This window comes from Mustela lutreola, chromosome 8 (assembly GCF_030435805.1).
Source record: "Mustela lutreola isolate mMusLut2 chromosome 8, mMusLut2.pri, whole genome shotgun sequence".
Classification (NCBI taxonomy): domain Eukaryota; kingdom Metazoa; phylum Chordata; class Mammalia; order Carnivora; family Mustelidae; genus Mustela; species Mustela lutreola.
Genome location: NC_081297.1, coordinates 62,279,649 through 62,295,753, shown reverse-complemented (window position 1 = coordinate 62,295,753; position 16,105 = coordinate 62,279,649). Strand labels below are relative to the sequence as shown.

At 55.6% G+C, this 16,105-nt stretch overlaps 1 protein-coding gene across 3 annotated transcripts; it reads right to left on the bottom strand.

Moving 5' to 3' along the window:
* Positions 1–77: 77 nt before the first annotated feature.
* On the bottom strand, positions 78–15,331 carry SPRYD3 (SPRY domain containing 3). Of its 3 annotated transcripts, XM_059185250.1 has the most exons (11): positions 15,206–15,331; positions 13,393–13,539; positions 12,331–12,406; positions 11,694–11,818; positions 11,243–11,378; positions 10,220–10,405; positions 3,304–3,453; positions 2,816–2,873; positions 2,025–2,144; positions 1,766–1,938; positions 78–1,446 (listed from the first exon to the last, which is right to left on the bottom strand). In XM_059185250.1, the coding sequence occupies exons 1-11, from the start codon at positions 15,226–15,228 to the stop codon at positions 1,312–1,314; spliced, it is 1,329 nt and encodes a 442-aa protein (XP_059041233.1). In that variant the 5' UTR covers positions 15,229–15,331; the 3' UTR covers positions 78–1,311. The 3 variants fall into 3 exon arrangements, with proteins under 3 accessions (XP_059041233.1, XP_059041234.1, XP_059041235.1); XM_059185251.1 differs by lacking the exon at positions 3,304–3,453; XM_059185252.1 differs by lacking the exon at positions 10,220–10,405.
* Positions 15,332–16,105: the final 774 nt, after the last annotated feature.

The following is a 16,105-nucleotide window of genomic DNA, read 5'->3' as shown; positions in this document are numbered from 1 at the left end:
AAGCTGCTCAGTTGCCCGCACCTCTGGCACTGTCCCTGCCCTGTGGAGTGGCAAGGACTCCCCTGTCCAGGCCGTGCTGATAAATACAGAAACTCCATCTTTATTGGCTGTATAAACATCTCTGGGCTGTACATATATCTCATACATTGTAGTGGAGGGCTGAAAGAGGGGACCCCAGCAATACAGCAGCTCACCCCCTTTCACCAAGGCCCACCCACTCTGTGCAAACCAAGGTCAACAGCTCCTGCTCCCTCTTCCTCCCAGAAGTCACTGTATAGGAAGGGGGTCAGGGGTCAAGGCAGTAGGAGACAGGAGGGCTCAGTAGGGGAGGACACATGTAAGTGCTAGAATCAAACACTGAAGCAAAACAGGCAACTGGCACAGGCAGCAAGCTGGGACCCGGGGTGGGGGGTTGTGCAGGGAAGGGGAGTGAGGGGCCAAGCTGCCCTCTGGGCTCACAACCACAGCTCTGGGGTCTTGCCCTCACCACGGCAAGAGAGATCCCCTTTGGAGTCTCTGCCGAAAGCCTGGGGAACTGGGGACAAGGAGGCCGCAGGTATCCCAAGGATGGCAAGGGGGGTACAGGAGCCAAGACCCCAGCCCCCCTCACCGAGTAGCCCCTCTCATTCCACTGAACACATGACAGACTCCCACCTAGGTGCGTACAGCTGGGGGAGGCCAGAGACTCAGATTCTCAGTGGGCAGGCGAGCAGGCGGTGAGGGAGAAAGAGGCTCTCAGGGGAAAGAACAGAGACCCTGGAATAGTACTCCTGGGACAACAGTCAGTGGAAGGAGAGACAAGGCCCAAGAGAGCCCCCCTAGCCCAGCCAGGGGGGATAACAGCAGCAACTGGTCCACACAATGAGGGCAGGGAACAAAAAAAGAGAAGATGCAAGGAGAAATACTGTGGTTAAATAGGGGAGCGGGCAGTCTCTACTCCACCCTCAGAAGAGCCTCGTGCCCACACAGCAGCGGAGACAGGTGCCCACTCCTCTCCACTCACACGGCCAGGGGGCAAAGGGGGGTCCACCAGCCAGAGCAAGTGGCATGCACCAACAGAGCAACACCACTCTTTGGGCCTGCTCCTTTCCAACCAGGGACTTGGGCCCAGGACTGACTGATGATCAGGGTGTTATCAGGTCAGGGACGTGGGCACAGAGGGGCTTGGCAGGGGCCTGATCTGTGAGAGGTGGAGGGACTACACACTCCCTGGGGCCTGCTGGATAAACAAATCCTGGAAGGTAGGAACTGGGCACCTGGTTCTGCAAAGGGCAAGGAAAAGGAGACGGGGCAGGTCTAGGGGAAAAGCCCCTAGCCACTCAAGGGATGCAGATCCACTTTGACTTTCTCCCCACAGCTCAGCATTCCTATGGTGGGGAAGAAGCCACCAGAAGGTACGACAGCATCCTTCTTTCCGATGATCTTGCCATTCCGAGTGAAGAAAACCTGGGGGTGGGGGCACAGAGAGGAGTGGAGCAGGCTGGCTCTGGCCTCCTCTGATGATACAGGCTTGAAACCCAAGCGCTCGAAGCTCCCAACTCCCAGAACCACCAGAGGGGACAGACTCAGGTGACGCGGGAAGTGACCGCAAGAGGGCGTCTGGAAACCAGCTCCCCACCATAGTCTGCCTGCATCCAGCATCTCAGAACACGCCCATCACGAGGCTTTCCCTCTTCCTGCCTCTGGCTCCCCTCCTATTCCCCACTACCCCAGCCCCTGCCCAGGCCCAGGAACCCCAGTTTAAGCCCACACTCTCCCCACTTACCACCACCTTCCTGCCCTCATGCTCTTGCTCAATCTCTTCCCCATCTTCTTCCTCTTCTTCTTCCTCCTCTTCCTCTTCTCCCTCCTGGTGCAGGTACATGACATTCCGGACGTTCCGGACGGCTCGGGCAGTAGGGGACAGGATCACTGTGTCACAACTGTCATCACTGTCACCTAGGAGGCCAGGAAAACTGAGCTCCTGTGGTGCTGCCCCCACCGTCTGCCCGATCAGCCTGGCTGGCCACCCCTACCCCACTCACCCTCGCTGTCCAGAATGTAGTCCCGGGGGAACATGATTCCGCAGCCCATAATGTCCCCTTTATAACAGCGTGGCCCAAATGGGTCGCCCACACCACTGCCATGGAAGATCTTCCCGTCATCTGCCGGGGAGGAGGGGAGACGATAAGGCCCACACTTGAAGGAGGGGCTGACACTTCCCCTCACCCAACCAAAGAGGCCTGTATTTTGAGCAGAATCCTTGCTCACCTCCCTCTCTGGCCCTGAGGAAGAGAGGGAGTCAAGATGAAACAAAAATGGAGAGACAGAAGTAGGAAGAGGCCCCAGATTTTTTTTAAAAAGTGATACAATGTCTGTCCACTAAAGTAGCTTAGGGGCTGACTTGCTCAGGGAGGTGGCAAGAGAGGCGCGAGGGGCCGAGAAGGGGATGAAGGTGACAAGAGGAGCTCACGGCAACTCCTTTCTAAAGAAAGCCCTAAACAGAGTCAAGCCAACTGAAAAAAAAAAGTGCAGAATCTGCAAGAAGGGCGCAGAGGGAGCCAACTCAGAGGCCTGGAATGTCCAGTTCGGGCCCAGATCCCCCCGCCCCTGTTCGGCTCCCCTCGTTTTTCAGGCTGGAAGGAAAAACACAGACGAGGAGAAAGCACTACCAGCCTGGGAAGGGGAAATGATACGGCAGCAGAGAAAGGCTCTCCAGCCAGATGCTAGAGGGGAGACCCATCTGCAGGGGGGACAGGGGGGTTCAGGAAAATGGATGTCCCTGTACCTGTATATGCCCCACAGCCCTGATGGCCTCAGGACAGCCCCAGCTCACCTGCATGATAAGCCACAGAGCCTCTGCTCCAGCCAGGGTGTCTGTTCTTGGGATAATCCTGCACCAAGAAGGAAAAAGAAAACCTATGGTAGCATGCATGGAAAAAGGACAGGAGAGGGCATCTGAACTTTCAGTCTTCTCAGACAGATGGCTGCTCATACCCCTGCAGCCTCCCACAGCCTTCAGGCACTGGGAAAGCAGGACAAGCAGGGAAGGTGACCAGGAGACCTGGCTTTCACAGCCGGCGCTGCAGGCTGTGCCTAGCCCCACCTTCAGGCTCAGTGTGCATGGTACAGTCACGACCATCTCTTGGGTTGTGACGGAGGAGGGGGAAGGGTCTGTACCCTCCCACAGTGAACACATATAACCATACTCTGTCCATGCCTGCCCAATGCCTCTCCCCGATTTCCCCAAGAGTCTCCAGGTCCCATCCCAATAGGCCCAGGCCTGAGTAGCAATACAGGTAAAAAGCCAGCATGAGTGCCCACCTTCCGGGCCAGCCCCAAGGCGATGTAGCATTTCTCTCCAGGGTCCACGATCTCCACCTCAAAGTAGTGGCTACGGGTGCTCAGTGGGTGCCGGGCCTGGGCCAGCCCCACGTCAACGATGCTCTTGCCCTTGCCCAAGTACTCCAGCAGCTGCGGGGGAAGAGCCAAGGGCAGTGGGTGGTGCGGAGGGCAGATGGACACCCGCCCTAGAAACCTGGTCCCAAGGCACTCGAGACCAGCTTCCTGGGTCTGACAAAACCTCTGGCTGAAAGGGAAAGGCCCCTAGCAGCGCACCGTGGGCCCCTACGTTCTAGGCAGGCATGAGAGAACAGGTTGGACTGGCGGGCAGCAAATGTGGCAGCATGGGCAGAAGGGGTGAGCCCTACACACACCTGCCGCCTGAGCCGCAGTCTCTCCTTGCTCTGGAAGAGAAGTGGGCAGAAGCCCAGCAACCCGGAAGGCTGAGCTCCAGGGAGCACATGGCGGAGGGTGGGGGGCAGGGGAGTTCTCCGGGCTGTGGCATCACTTCCCTGAATCATCCTGCTGGATGAGGCCTCCCCAAGGGCCCTGGGCGCAGAGAGGAGGAGGAGGAGGAGCCCTGAAGACCAGGCTGAGCAGACCCCTGGAGGGGCCTAATGGCGAGGACAGGGAGGGTGCGAGTGCCTGCTCTAGATGTCTGAAGAAAGGGAGATGAGCTCAGAAACCGATTCTGCCTGGGATGGGACTACCATAATTCCTCAAGGTCCGTTTTACTCGCCTTTGGACAGCTGGGTCAGGCAGCTGGGTCAGGGAGGTGCCGAGGGAAGCCAGAGAACCCAGAATGACCAGCTCTACTCCTTTACTTAACATGAGGGCAGGCCAAACACATGAAGGCAAGCTTTCCTGCTTGCAGGCCCTCATAGCTCTTGCAGAGGGCTGGGGTATGTGGGGCTGTGGGGAGAGGGGAGGTGACTGATGGACTCTTGGGGCTCTTCAGTTCCACAGTGGTCCTGCCTGGGCATGATGGGGCGGCAACCCCCAAGCTGGGAGGATTTATTTATCAGTTGTCATGGTAATGGTGAGGTTATGACTCAACCCCATCCCCTCTTTCCCCACCCTCATCATCACCTGGGAGTCCTTAATCCCTTTTTAATTAGCCAAACTGCCCCTCAAGACTTTATTCTATCCTCCCGCCCCTCCAGCCCCAAAGAAAACACTGCCTGGGGACCTCCTCCACTTTCCCTGGCAAGCCTTTGGACGCTGGCCTCTCACCCCCCTGAGAACTCATGCCTGAACAGGAAAGGAATGAGGCTCGCCTGCACCAGCATGGAAGCCTGCATGTGTCTCCAGCACAGGCAGGGCCTGCAATCCGCACCACTGCTTCAGAGAGGAACTGGAGGAACTGGGCCCCCTTCTTGGGCTGGGATCCCCAAAGCTCAGCCACCTCAAGTCCATCCTCTCTTCCTGCTCCAAAAGAGAATGGAGGCAGGGGAAAAGCCAGGGCTGCCTGGGACATCCACACCCAGGCCTTTCAATGTCCTCCGGCCACCACCCTGCGTGTTTCAGGTTACACTGGCTCTTTCATAGTCACACCCCTAGCCCAGGTCTCTTCTGTTAGTTCCCACTGCTTTCTTTCCTCAGAATGGGGGTCCCTGACAGGCCATCTTCTGATTTACTCACTATTCCACACTGCTGGAATTCCCCACTTGGCCCTCTGTGCTGTCTGCCCAGCCGGACTCCTCCTCCAGCTCCCTGCAGGCCTGAGGGGTGGCGTCTTCGCAGGCTCCCAGCCCGCCCAGTGTGCGCAGCCCCCAACCCACCCTCTCCGGCCAGCATTGCAGAGCTGGGTGGGGGACCCCACAGCTGCCCTTGACCCATTTCGTCCAACTGGCCTCTGCATAGGAAACACAGTGTTCTTCGCAGAGAGAGCCAAGAGACAGATGCTCCAGATCCCGATCCTTGGGAAAAACCCGCCCAACCATTCCCTCAGCCTCAGCCCTGAGGAGACTGCAGACTGTGGTCTTGGGCCGCACACAGCATGGGGCCACTTTCTCCAGCTAAAAGGTCAGGAGGACCAAATACATGACCCAGGACTCTGCAACCCACTCCGCAGCCGGCCCACCACTCAGACATGATGACTGATGGCTGGGAGGCTAGGTCCCCGCAATGCTGCCCTCCACAAGTGAGGCACAGCCGCCCCGCAGGCTGTAAGTCCCCCAACTCCCCTGCTGCTCTCTCATGGGATCTGCTCCTGTCTGGTGAAGGCCCCCCGAGCCCTCACAGTGAGTCCCCCCAGAGCGCTCCCAGCACCTACAGGGGCAGTTGGGCACTGTGGCCTCATGGTCAGATCCTAGCTCAAGTTCACTCCCCCTTCCTGAGACCAGGGCTGAGAGCAGATGGGAGCTTTACCCCTGAGCTGCCAGACTCTCGATACTGGTCCCTCAGCCTGTGCCTTGGAAGCCTCTCCGTTAGAAAGAGAATCACATGGACCCAGGTTCCAATCTTAACTCCAGTTACTTACTAGCCACTAACTTCGAGCAAGTGATTTCCGCTGCTTTAGGCCTCAGTTTCTTCAACAGTGACATAGGGATACTACCACCTGCGTTTCCAAAATAAATGAAGGGTGTCAAGTGCCCAGCACAGAGCCCTCACCCAGCAGGGGCTCAGTAGCTGTTTCTACCTTTCCCGAAATCAGGAAATGGGGCTTGGACCTGAACATTCCAACACGTCAGTGCTCCCTAAACATTAACAGCCACACCAGAGCTACAACAGACTAGACCTGCCAATCACAGAAGGAAACGATCCATCTTAGCCCTTACTTCCAACTACAGTGGCCCTCTAGGCTCCCAGAACTGGTCACTTCCCCCCCTAGGAGAGCTGAGCCCCAGATGACTCTATCCCAATCCACCAGCTGTCTCCTCTTAGTGTTTCTCCTTCAACAATGCCAGACCAACAGGAATGCACCCCTACATCTTTGGTGGGGGCAGGGTCACGCACTCCTTGGGGCTCTCAACCCCCCCTGACTCTTGCACCTCCTCCTCACACCCCCAAAGCCTGGGGAGGCCAAACAGGTGGACTCGAGGGCACAGGGCTGAGGCTACAGCACCCGGGGCAGAGAGTCTCCTGTGCTCCAACCCCCCACTGAGTACCAGCAGTGCACCTTCCCAGTCTCTTCTCTCCTGCTGGTATCCGCCCTCCTCCTCTGGCAGCCCTTCTCCTCTTGCCAGCAGAGACCCTAATCCCTCTTGACAGGAGCAAGGGAGGGCTCAGTGCCCTGAGGGCCTAGAAGCAGCTGAAATAGGAACCCAGAATATGCTCCCCACCGGCCAGCTCAGGCCCCAACATGGTCTCCTCCTGGGTTGGTTGGGGGAGGACCCCAGAGGGTGGGGCCTCCTTCACCCCTCTTTGTATACCAGAGGTGTTGTCCCGTCACTAAGGAGTTGCCAGAGGAGCTAGGAGCAGGAAACAAAGACAGAATGAGTCTAATCCCCCAGCTTTACCTACTGCCCCCCACCCTCCCACACATGACTTCACTTTGCAAGGCCTGCGGGCAGGGATGAGGTGAGGGGCAACACCCCCATCCCTGAGCAAACATGGCAGCAACTCTTCAACACCCTCAGTGCTCTGCAAAGTGGGGGGGAACTCCTTGGGAGGGGAAACTGAGGCCCCAGGATGCAGGGGGAAGAATTCCACCCAAGAAAGAGCCAGGTTAGTCTGGATATGACAACGGTTGAAGCTAGGTAGTGGGGAGATAGGTGCTCACTGTGCTGTTGCTTCAACTTTTCTGTATGTTGGAAATCGTTCATAATGTAACATTAGAGCCAAAAAAAATGGGGGTCAAGAATTTGCTCTTCTTTGTGGGAAGAACCGCTGAGAAGGGAAGACAGAGGATAACTGAGACTCCGAATTGAGAGAGAGGCCTAGGAGGCAAAGGGTCCCATGGCAGCCAGGTAAGTTCCTCTAGAAGGACGGGGGCGAATGGGAGCTAGTCAGGAGACTCACAGGGCAAGTGGGAAGTTAAGCCCAGAATTCCGGATTCATCTTATGAGAGGGGCCAGGAGGAGAGACGATGGGCTACAGGAGAGCACTAGGGAGAAAGGCACAGCATGTATCCAGCAGTGGACAGGACCAGGGCAAGGGATCCAAGAATGAGTGTCTGGGCTTAGTTTCGTGGCTAATTCACTGTTTGACATTTGAACCAGTCTCTTCGCTTCTGAGTGGGGCTGTCTTTTCATCAGCCACACAACAAAAAGAGCTGTGGGAACATGAGGGCTGTCATGATGACAAGGATGACTACAGGAGGGAACTCCAAGCACTTGGGTCTGGGCACCGGGGACGCTGCAGGCCATGCGTGTCAGGGAATGGTCTCCAGCTCTGCACTGAGAAGCCCTGGTCTGGATGGCATCAGAGCCTCTCTCAAACCTTTATGGTTCTAAAGGCACTCGACTGGAAACTTCACCAAAGACAGGCTCCAACCCACAGCAAGAGGTCTGAGGCTCCAGGGAAGGGCTCCCCACAGAGGGGACGGAAAACAGGAAGAGCAAATAGGAGAAACAGCTGAGCTAGACATCTTTAAAAATGGGAGGCACAGGCATGGCCCTACTGACCTCTCCCAGGCTCCTCCAGGAAACAAAACTCTAAGGGCTGGATCAGAACGACACTGGATGGTCAGAAGGGACAAGAGGGTGCAGGGCAAGAGATAAGTGGGGACGGAAGAAACTGGGTAAGTCACCCTCATTTGAAAGATGACAAGAGGGGGTGCCTGGGTGGCTCAGTGGATTAAAGCCTATGCCTTTGGCTCAGGTCATGATCCCAGCATCCTGGGATTGAGCCCCACACTGGGCTCTCTGCTCAGCAGGGAGCTTTCATCCCCCCTCCCGACCCCGACCGCTACCTGCCTCTCTGCCTACTTGTGATCTCTATCTGATAAATAAATAAAATCTTAAAAAAAAAAAAAGAAAGAAAGAAAAAAAGAAAGAAAGAAAGAAAGATAGATGGCAAGAGGAGGAGAGAGGCAGATATCCGTCAAGAGGCTCATGCCCTAGTCTGCCCCAGGGGAGCAGGTGCTCAGGGAACCGAGTGCCCACCCTGCTGGCAGTCCTAGCCTAGGGTGAGGGTCTGAGACAAGAGCCAGACTTCACAGCTCATGTCTAAGAAAGAAAAAATTCTCCAAAGTGTGACCTGAGGGCACTGGGGGAGGGCAGAGAGGAAGGAAGGCTATTTATAAATGTCTACAGGATTCTACATCAATTAGAAAAGATTGCCTGGGAGGAGCTGGGGGCAGAGTGGGGACAGGTCCAGGCAGGGAAAGGATGCCAGGAAAACACTCTTGAGGAGAGGTCAGGGATGAGAGCTGGAACATCACCCTGGCTCAGTCCCAAATTCAACTCTGTAGATGTTGTCAAAATGATAGTGGATAGTGGAAGGGGGAAAAGATACGAAAGAGATGAGGGTCAAGGAGTGGGGATCTGAAGTCCCTGGCTTGCAGCCAGCACCATCCTCAGAACCCAACGCCAGAGGGGGTGTGGAGTATCAGAAGCAACAGGAGGGCAAACATGCTGCCATTTTCCTTAAGTCTGACTCACCTTGAACTCCAGGATGGGGGGAGCCTTGCTCATAATCCACTCCCGCCCCCCACTGTTTCTGTTTTGCTACCAAAGGTTGAACTGAAAACAGCCTTGGTTCGGGTGAGAAGGCCAGAGGGTGGAGAAAAAGGTTGAGCCAGGAGCCAAGAGGGCAGCAGGGGGACAATTCGAAGTGGGAGGCCCAAGCAGCCCACTGGAGATCAGGGCAAGACCCCTGACTCAGCAGCCATTCACTCCCAACCCAGCATGAGGCAGAGAGGGTAAAGGTGAAGAATTTCCCTCTCCCAAGGTTCAAATATTCCCCAAGAAAGTTTCAAATCCAGGGAGAGACCAGACCAGGTACACTGGGAAGATGTCTAAAAAAGCAAGCTTTGCGAAGTCCAGGACGCTCACGGAATTTTCATCTGCCTCTGTTCTTGTCCTCTATTAAAATGTAGCGGGGGGGGGGGGGGGGGGGCGGGGGGCGCCTGGGTGGCTCAGTGGGTTAAGCCGCTGCCTTCGGCTCAGGTCATGATCTCGGGGTCCTGGGATCGAGTCCCGCATCGGGCTCTCTGCTCAGCAGGGAGCCTGTTCCCTCTCTCTCTCTCTGCCTGCCTCTCCGTCTACTTGTGATTTCTCTGTCAAATAAATAAATAAAATCTTTAAAAAAAAAAAATGTAGCGGGGGACACCTAGCTGGCTCAGTCATTAAGCGTCTGCCTTCAACTCAGGTCATGATCCCAGGGTCCTGGATTGAGCCCCACATCGGGCTCTCTGCTCAGCGGAGAGCCTGCTTCTCCCTCTCCCACTCCCCTTACTTGTGTTCCTCTCTCACTGTGTCTCTGTCAAATAGATTAAAAAAATATTTTTTTTAAATGTAGGGAGAAGACGGAAGACTCTGATAGTCACGCTTACTACAAAAAGATCTCAGAACCTTCCCCCACGGGACTGGGACTTGTGACAGTGAATGGAGAGTTTGGACCCGCTGAACTGGGATGCGGTGAAATGGGGATACAGGCATCCCACTTGCAAGTGAGCCCCAGCCTTTCAAAGGCAGGTGTATAGGGCAGCAGAGGGCACCGGGTGCAGAAGGAACCAAAGAAGGCAAAGTAGAACCTAGTGCCGTGCCGAGAGTAGAGCAACTAACCTGAGCTCTCCGGGCCGGGTAAGGGAAGAAGGACAATCAGCACTAAGGGGAACATGGATCTGGATTCAAAGAATCATGTCAAGGTCCCAAATTTCCATCTCCCAAAACCCTACAAAAGACACTGTCTTCACTCCCCATTCTAAGTAATTCAGACCCGCTTATGCGGCCTAGGGAGGTTCGGCCCAGCCCTCCCCGCGACCACCCCCATCCCACCGCCTGTCACTCACAGTTCCGCAGACTCGGACATCATGCAGCCGGCCCCACTCATCCTCATAACTGTCCACCATCATGACACTGTCGTCTTCGCGGCCCAGCTCAGCGTTGAGGTGCAGGCGCACCTCCTCACCCAGAGAGTGCATGCCCACCGCCGGGAACAGTCCGTCTGGGGACATGGGCATGATGGTGGAGCCCACCTGCAGCGGAGGGAGGGAGGGCCGGAGGGAGGGAGCTGCCACCTGGCATCCTGTTCCTCAGTGCACCTAATTCTCACCAGGGTACTTCTGAGATGATGCAACAAATAATTATCACACACACTGACAGACAGAAAAAAAGAGGTACAGAGAAGTTTAAAAAGTGACTAAGGATTCCTGGACAAGCAAGGCATCCACAGCGCTAGACGGCAAACACAAGTCTCTTGACCTTGGGCATGTGAGTGTGTTCTGGAGCAGGAAAGAGCAGAGGCAGAGACACTAAGGAAGGACGTCATCGTGGCCAAGGCCTGAGAAAGCCATCCTCCCAGGGTGGGAGAGGGAGTTGGGTAGGAGAAGAAAGAGAGCTGGGGGGTCCCTCTCTTCTACTTGCTCTTCCCCATCCCTTCAGCACTACTAGGCTCTCTCTGAAGAGGGAAGGAAAGATGTGAAACAAGAAAAAAAACACAAAAAGGACATATCCTCAAAAGCATTCAAGTCAAAGCTCCGAAGAGGACCTCCAGCTTATGCGTCAAAGCCATAACCTCTCCCTCTCTTTTTTTGCTCAAAACCTTCCCCCACATCACCCAATCCTGCTTCCCCTACCCCATTTCGGTCCACCTGCCCCTCTGCATCTCTCATCTAGGCTAATGTCCCAGCTTCTCTGGGCCGGGGAAGTGGCTTCTCCCAGGTGCAGACTTCGGGGGAAGCTGAGGATGGCCTGAAGGAGGTGGGAACTAAGCCAAGAGGTCCCTGGGCAAGCCCCAGCTGGGCAATTTTCATTCCCACAATTTCTTGGATGGCTTCAAGCCACTTAAATCCCACCCAGGATTTCCCACTCACCCGTTTCCCGTTTTTGGTGAAAAAGATCTGGGCAGTCTGCACATCAAAGGACACAGGCTCAATGCCACAGCCAATCCGGTCCCCAGAGTTGCACTTTGACCCAAACTGCCGGCCTTTGGCTCGGCCATTGTATAGCCTGTGGATGGAGCAGCACAGACACAGGACCTGACTCCCAACTTCTTCAGAGCACCAGACCCTGGGGCCCCTCTTGCTGCTCCCAGTCATTCTGTGATGCACCTACCTGTGTCCACGCATGAGCTCCACCCTCCCCTCTAAGTCCGCAAACCTCCAAGGCTCGCTATCAGGCCACCTTTCTGTCCTGATCAGAAAAGTCCATGAAAATACCCCAAGATAGGTGAAGGAAAGGCAGCAGTCACCCAAGGTAGTCCTTTGTTATCTAAGGTCCCCAAACCCATGGGAAAGGGGTAAGATTCCACAGACGGTAACTCACTTGCCGTCATCAGCATGGTAGGCTACAGAGTCAGGCAACCAGCCAGGCTGATGATCCAGGCTGTAGTATTGTGGGACAAGCCCCACAGCTATGGTGCCCCGGACCCCGCTGTCCACAATCGATACCTGGGGAAAGGAGAACAGGACAGTCAGCAAGCACCAGAAATGGGATGAGTTGCTGGGGGCTTGGGGAAGAGCAGTCAGACATCAAAAACTCAAAGAGGCTCAGAGAGGCCAAAAACATGTGAATCAGAGAAAAGTCAGGGCACTCAGAGGAGCACTGGGGAGACTAGGGGCCTACTTTATCAGGATTACTTAGAAAATCATTTCCAAATTATGGAAACAAGACAGGAGATGGAGCAGAGGCTGGGCTCAGGTTAGCAGGTGGGAAAGGCCATGGGTCAGAGTCTGGGGTATGTGTAAACGTCTACCTAGCTGAGGGGCAGGAGAACAGAGGGACAGGGTGACAGGACTAGGGCACCTCTCAGCTGAGACACCACACTATCCTGTGCCCTTTCCTCAGCCAAGGAGACAGCCCCGATGGAAAATTAAAAGGATCAGATCAAGAATCTAGTAAAAGAGCCCCCTAGAGCTTAAGAAGCTCTCCCCCTGCTCTGCCCACCCACTGCCTTGATCACCTCAAAATAATTGCTGTCCTTGGTCAGAGGTCGAGAAGCCACATAGCAGCCAACTTCACCGGAGTTTCCATGGTAACTGAGGGAAGAATGAGGGGGGAGTTCCATGAGCAGCCTAGCCCAAGAGCTGGGGGGAGGGCCTCAGCATCTCCACCCCCAACCCCCCACCACAAGGGCCAACACAGAGGACTCCATCAGGCCACACTTCAGGACATCTGCACAGACACCATAATGAAATACTTGAGGTCACCCACCCCTCCCGCTGCCTCCAGCCAGGGTCCAGCCCACACCAGACCAACACAAGCCTGGCTCCTTCATTTCCAGGGGGAAAAGAATGCAGAGCCTCCCCTAGTTGCCTAGTAGGGGGGTCTCACAACCCTGTCTAACCTCAGTCCCTCATACTACAGCTTCGGCCCTTTTCCTCTGGCTCTGTCCTCAATGGAGCTGAAGAAAGTCTGGTCTCTATCCTCTGTACCAAAGCCCTTTGTAGATTGGAAGATGGGTATTCGGTCCCCACTCCTCAGCTTTCTTGTCTCCAGGCTAAAAAGCACTACTTCCTTCCCCCCACTCAGGGACAGCTTTGTGAGAAAATTAGGCTCAGAAGGAGTCAGGGAAGGGGATCAAGCCAGAAAAGAGAGAGAAAACAAATACAAACAAAAGGGTTGGACGGTGGCAGGCAGGATGCACTAGGGAACGGTCCTTTCCAAAACAGGAAATCCACTGCCTCTGACATGGCTACTCTCCTCCAAACCTAACCCCTGAGACCCAGGCTGTGGAGACACAGACACCCCACACTGGAGTCCTCTCAACGAGGCGCTGGGGCAACTCAAGGCACTATCTCTGACATTTCCTATCTCTGACATAATTCCTTCCAACGTGGACCAGGACAGAGTGACCCAGAATCAGGCAGGCTGTAGGCGCACATGCTGCTCCACTCAGAAAGGCCTTCGGGGTCAAAGGCCACCCAGTGTAGACAGTCCTTGCTTCCAAAAAAGCCCTTTTTCATCTCTAAGATCTGGCAGAGCAAGGAAAATGTGAAAGCACACCCCACCCCCGCCACCTCACCTCAAAGTGTCTCCATCTACAAGAATGTGCTTGAACCTCTCCTGGTATCGGAAAGCCCGGACCTCCCGAATCTCCCGGATCCTCCGGCGCCAATTCAGAAACCGGTAGTGCAGGTTGAGGTCATCCATCTTGTTCATGAGAACAAACCTGCCACAGGGAAAAGGGGACTGAGAAGGAAGCAGAGCCCTGAGCAAAGCAGCTCAGCCTGTTTGACGCAGAACGTGGACAGGGCACTGGACTCGAAGCCATCCTTTCATTCGGCAAACATGTACTGACTCCTGCTATATGCACCAAAAACAGGTGGCATTCCTGTTCTCACTGCACTTCCACTCTAGTTGGGAGGCATGACAGATGAGACACACACCCGACAGTGTTGGCCAGTGGAAGAAACAACAGAGTGGGGTGACACAGAATAATGGGGTAAAGTCTAAAGACTACTTTGGATACAATGGACAGAGGAGGCCTCTCTGAGGTGACATTTGATTTGAGAAGAGGCCAGGCATGTGACAAGCCCAAGGAAGAGTACTTCAGGTAGAGGGGACAGCCAGGACACAGGTCCTGGGCTGGAAGGGAGCAGGCATGGTAGAGGAACAAAAAGGCCAGGGTGGCTGGTGTGTAGGGAACATGTGGGAGAATGTTCAAGAAGAGGATGGGAAGAAGGCTGGAGCCAGAGAGAAGCCCTACAAGGCCCTGCAGACCATGTTAAGGAGTCTGGATTTCCTTCCAAGTGGGATGGGAAACCTCTGGAGGGTTTTAAGCAAGAAAATGATAGGATTTTAAGGCTTATCAGATCTTAAAGATCATTCCTGCTGTTGTCTGGAGAATCATAACAGAATCAAGAGCAGAAGTGGAGAACAGGGCGCCTGGGTGGCTCGGTGGGTTGGGCCACTGCCTTCGGCTCAGGTCATGATCTCAGGGGCCTGGGATCGAGTCCCGCATCGGGCTCTCTGCTCAGTGGGGAGCCTGCTTCCTCCCCTCTCTCTCTGCCTGCCTCTTTGCCTACTTGTGATCTCTCTCTGTCAAATGGATAAATAAAATCTTAAAAAAAAAAAAAAAAAGTGGAGAACAATTAAGCAGGAGACTGTTCCAGCAGCTCCAATGAGACATGGTATCCATTAGGATGGTAGCAGTGAAGATGAAGAGAAGCAGAATGACCTGGGTATTGAAATCACCACAATGCTAATGAATGAATGGATGGATGGATGATGGATGGATAGGTTTTTTCCTGGAAGCGAAAAGTGAGAAAAACAGGAGGTTATTTTCTCTTCCTGTCACCCAGCACTGGGACAGGGGTTCCATCAAGGCCGGACAGTGCCTTGCATACAGTAGATGCTTAAATAAGCCTCAGTTGGGCTGAATTTCAATCCTTCAATCCTAAAGCGCCCCCTCCTGCAGTAGCTGCAAGCCACCACGTGGCCCTGAAGGGTAGGCACCAGCGGGGCTGCCCTCCTCGCACGCAACCAGGGCTCCACCCCAGACAGATACTGGCCCCCAGACCTGGGGACGTCTGCTCGCCCAGAACCGCACAGCCTCGGCACCCACGAGTGGCAGCCGCACCGGGTACCTCCTCCAGCTTGGGCACCGCCTGGTCGCTCAGACGAGACCCGGGGGCGGGGGGTCCGGCTCGTCCCCACGACTACGCGCAGGATCCCCTGGCCCGGTACCGAGGAGGGTCCCGAGGCAGGAAGCCCCGTGACCCGGGCTCACGCCACGCCCCTGACCCCGAAGCCCCCGCCCAGGACCCCCGCCTCCTGCCTCAAGCTCCGGGGAGAGACCCGAGGCCTCCGGGACCCCGCCCCCGATCCCCGCCTACCGGGGCCGCCGCGTCCTCCTCATCCATAGGCCTCTCAGCTCCGCACCCTAGCTCTTCGGCCGCCGCCACCACACACATCCGGGTCCCCGCCCTTCCTACGCTCCCCCGAGGCCCGCCCCTCCCCTCCCACCCCGGCCAATCTTCAGCGGCCCAGGATGACGGACATCTGCAAGAGCCAATCGGAGGACGCAGGCAGAGTCGGGCGCGGCCCGGTGAACTGGGTACCTAGCGCAGGGTAGGGGCTGGTAAAGCCGAGTGTCGGCGGGTGGGAGGCGGCGACGTGGCGGCGCGGAGGTCGCGCCCGGCGCCCTGGGCGCCGACTGGGCAGCCAAGGGGCGGCTCCCGCGCTAGGCGGGGAGAAGGTCGCTGCGCACCTACGGCGACTGCCAATCTTGCCCGAGCGCTCCTTCTGTGCGAGACGTGCCGCAGAGGAAGGCTTCGTAGCAATGTCCTTTTAATCCTCTCCGCAACCTTCTGAAATGAATCTTGTTATTATCTCCCTTTTGCAAATGAAGATCCTGAGGCTGGCCTCCATAGCTCGTGCACCTAACAGTTCCCGCATGCTTTATATTCACCGGAGCTGTGCTGTTACCGTGTGCTCTCTATTCGCCGGAGCTCTGGGTCATGTCATCTTCCGCTCGTTCTGGGAAGGACAGTCCATTCCAGGAAGAGAGAACTTTGGATGCGTAAAGCTCAATGGCACGAAACGTCACGCTGTTCCGGACTAGAGGCTCTTAGTGTGACCTAAGTAAAGTTAGGCGGGAGTCATTACGTGAAGGGTGGAAGGATACTTATATTTATTGAGCACCTACTAAAGAGTGTTTGGAGCTGCCCAGATCGCCTCCCATCACCAGATCTCTCTTCCAGATTGGAGGGTTTTCCCCCCTCTGCATTCTCAAA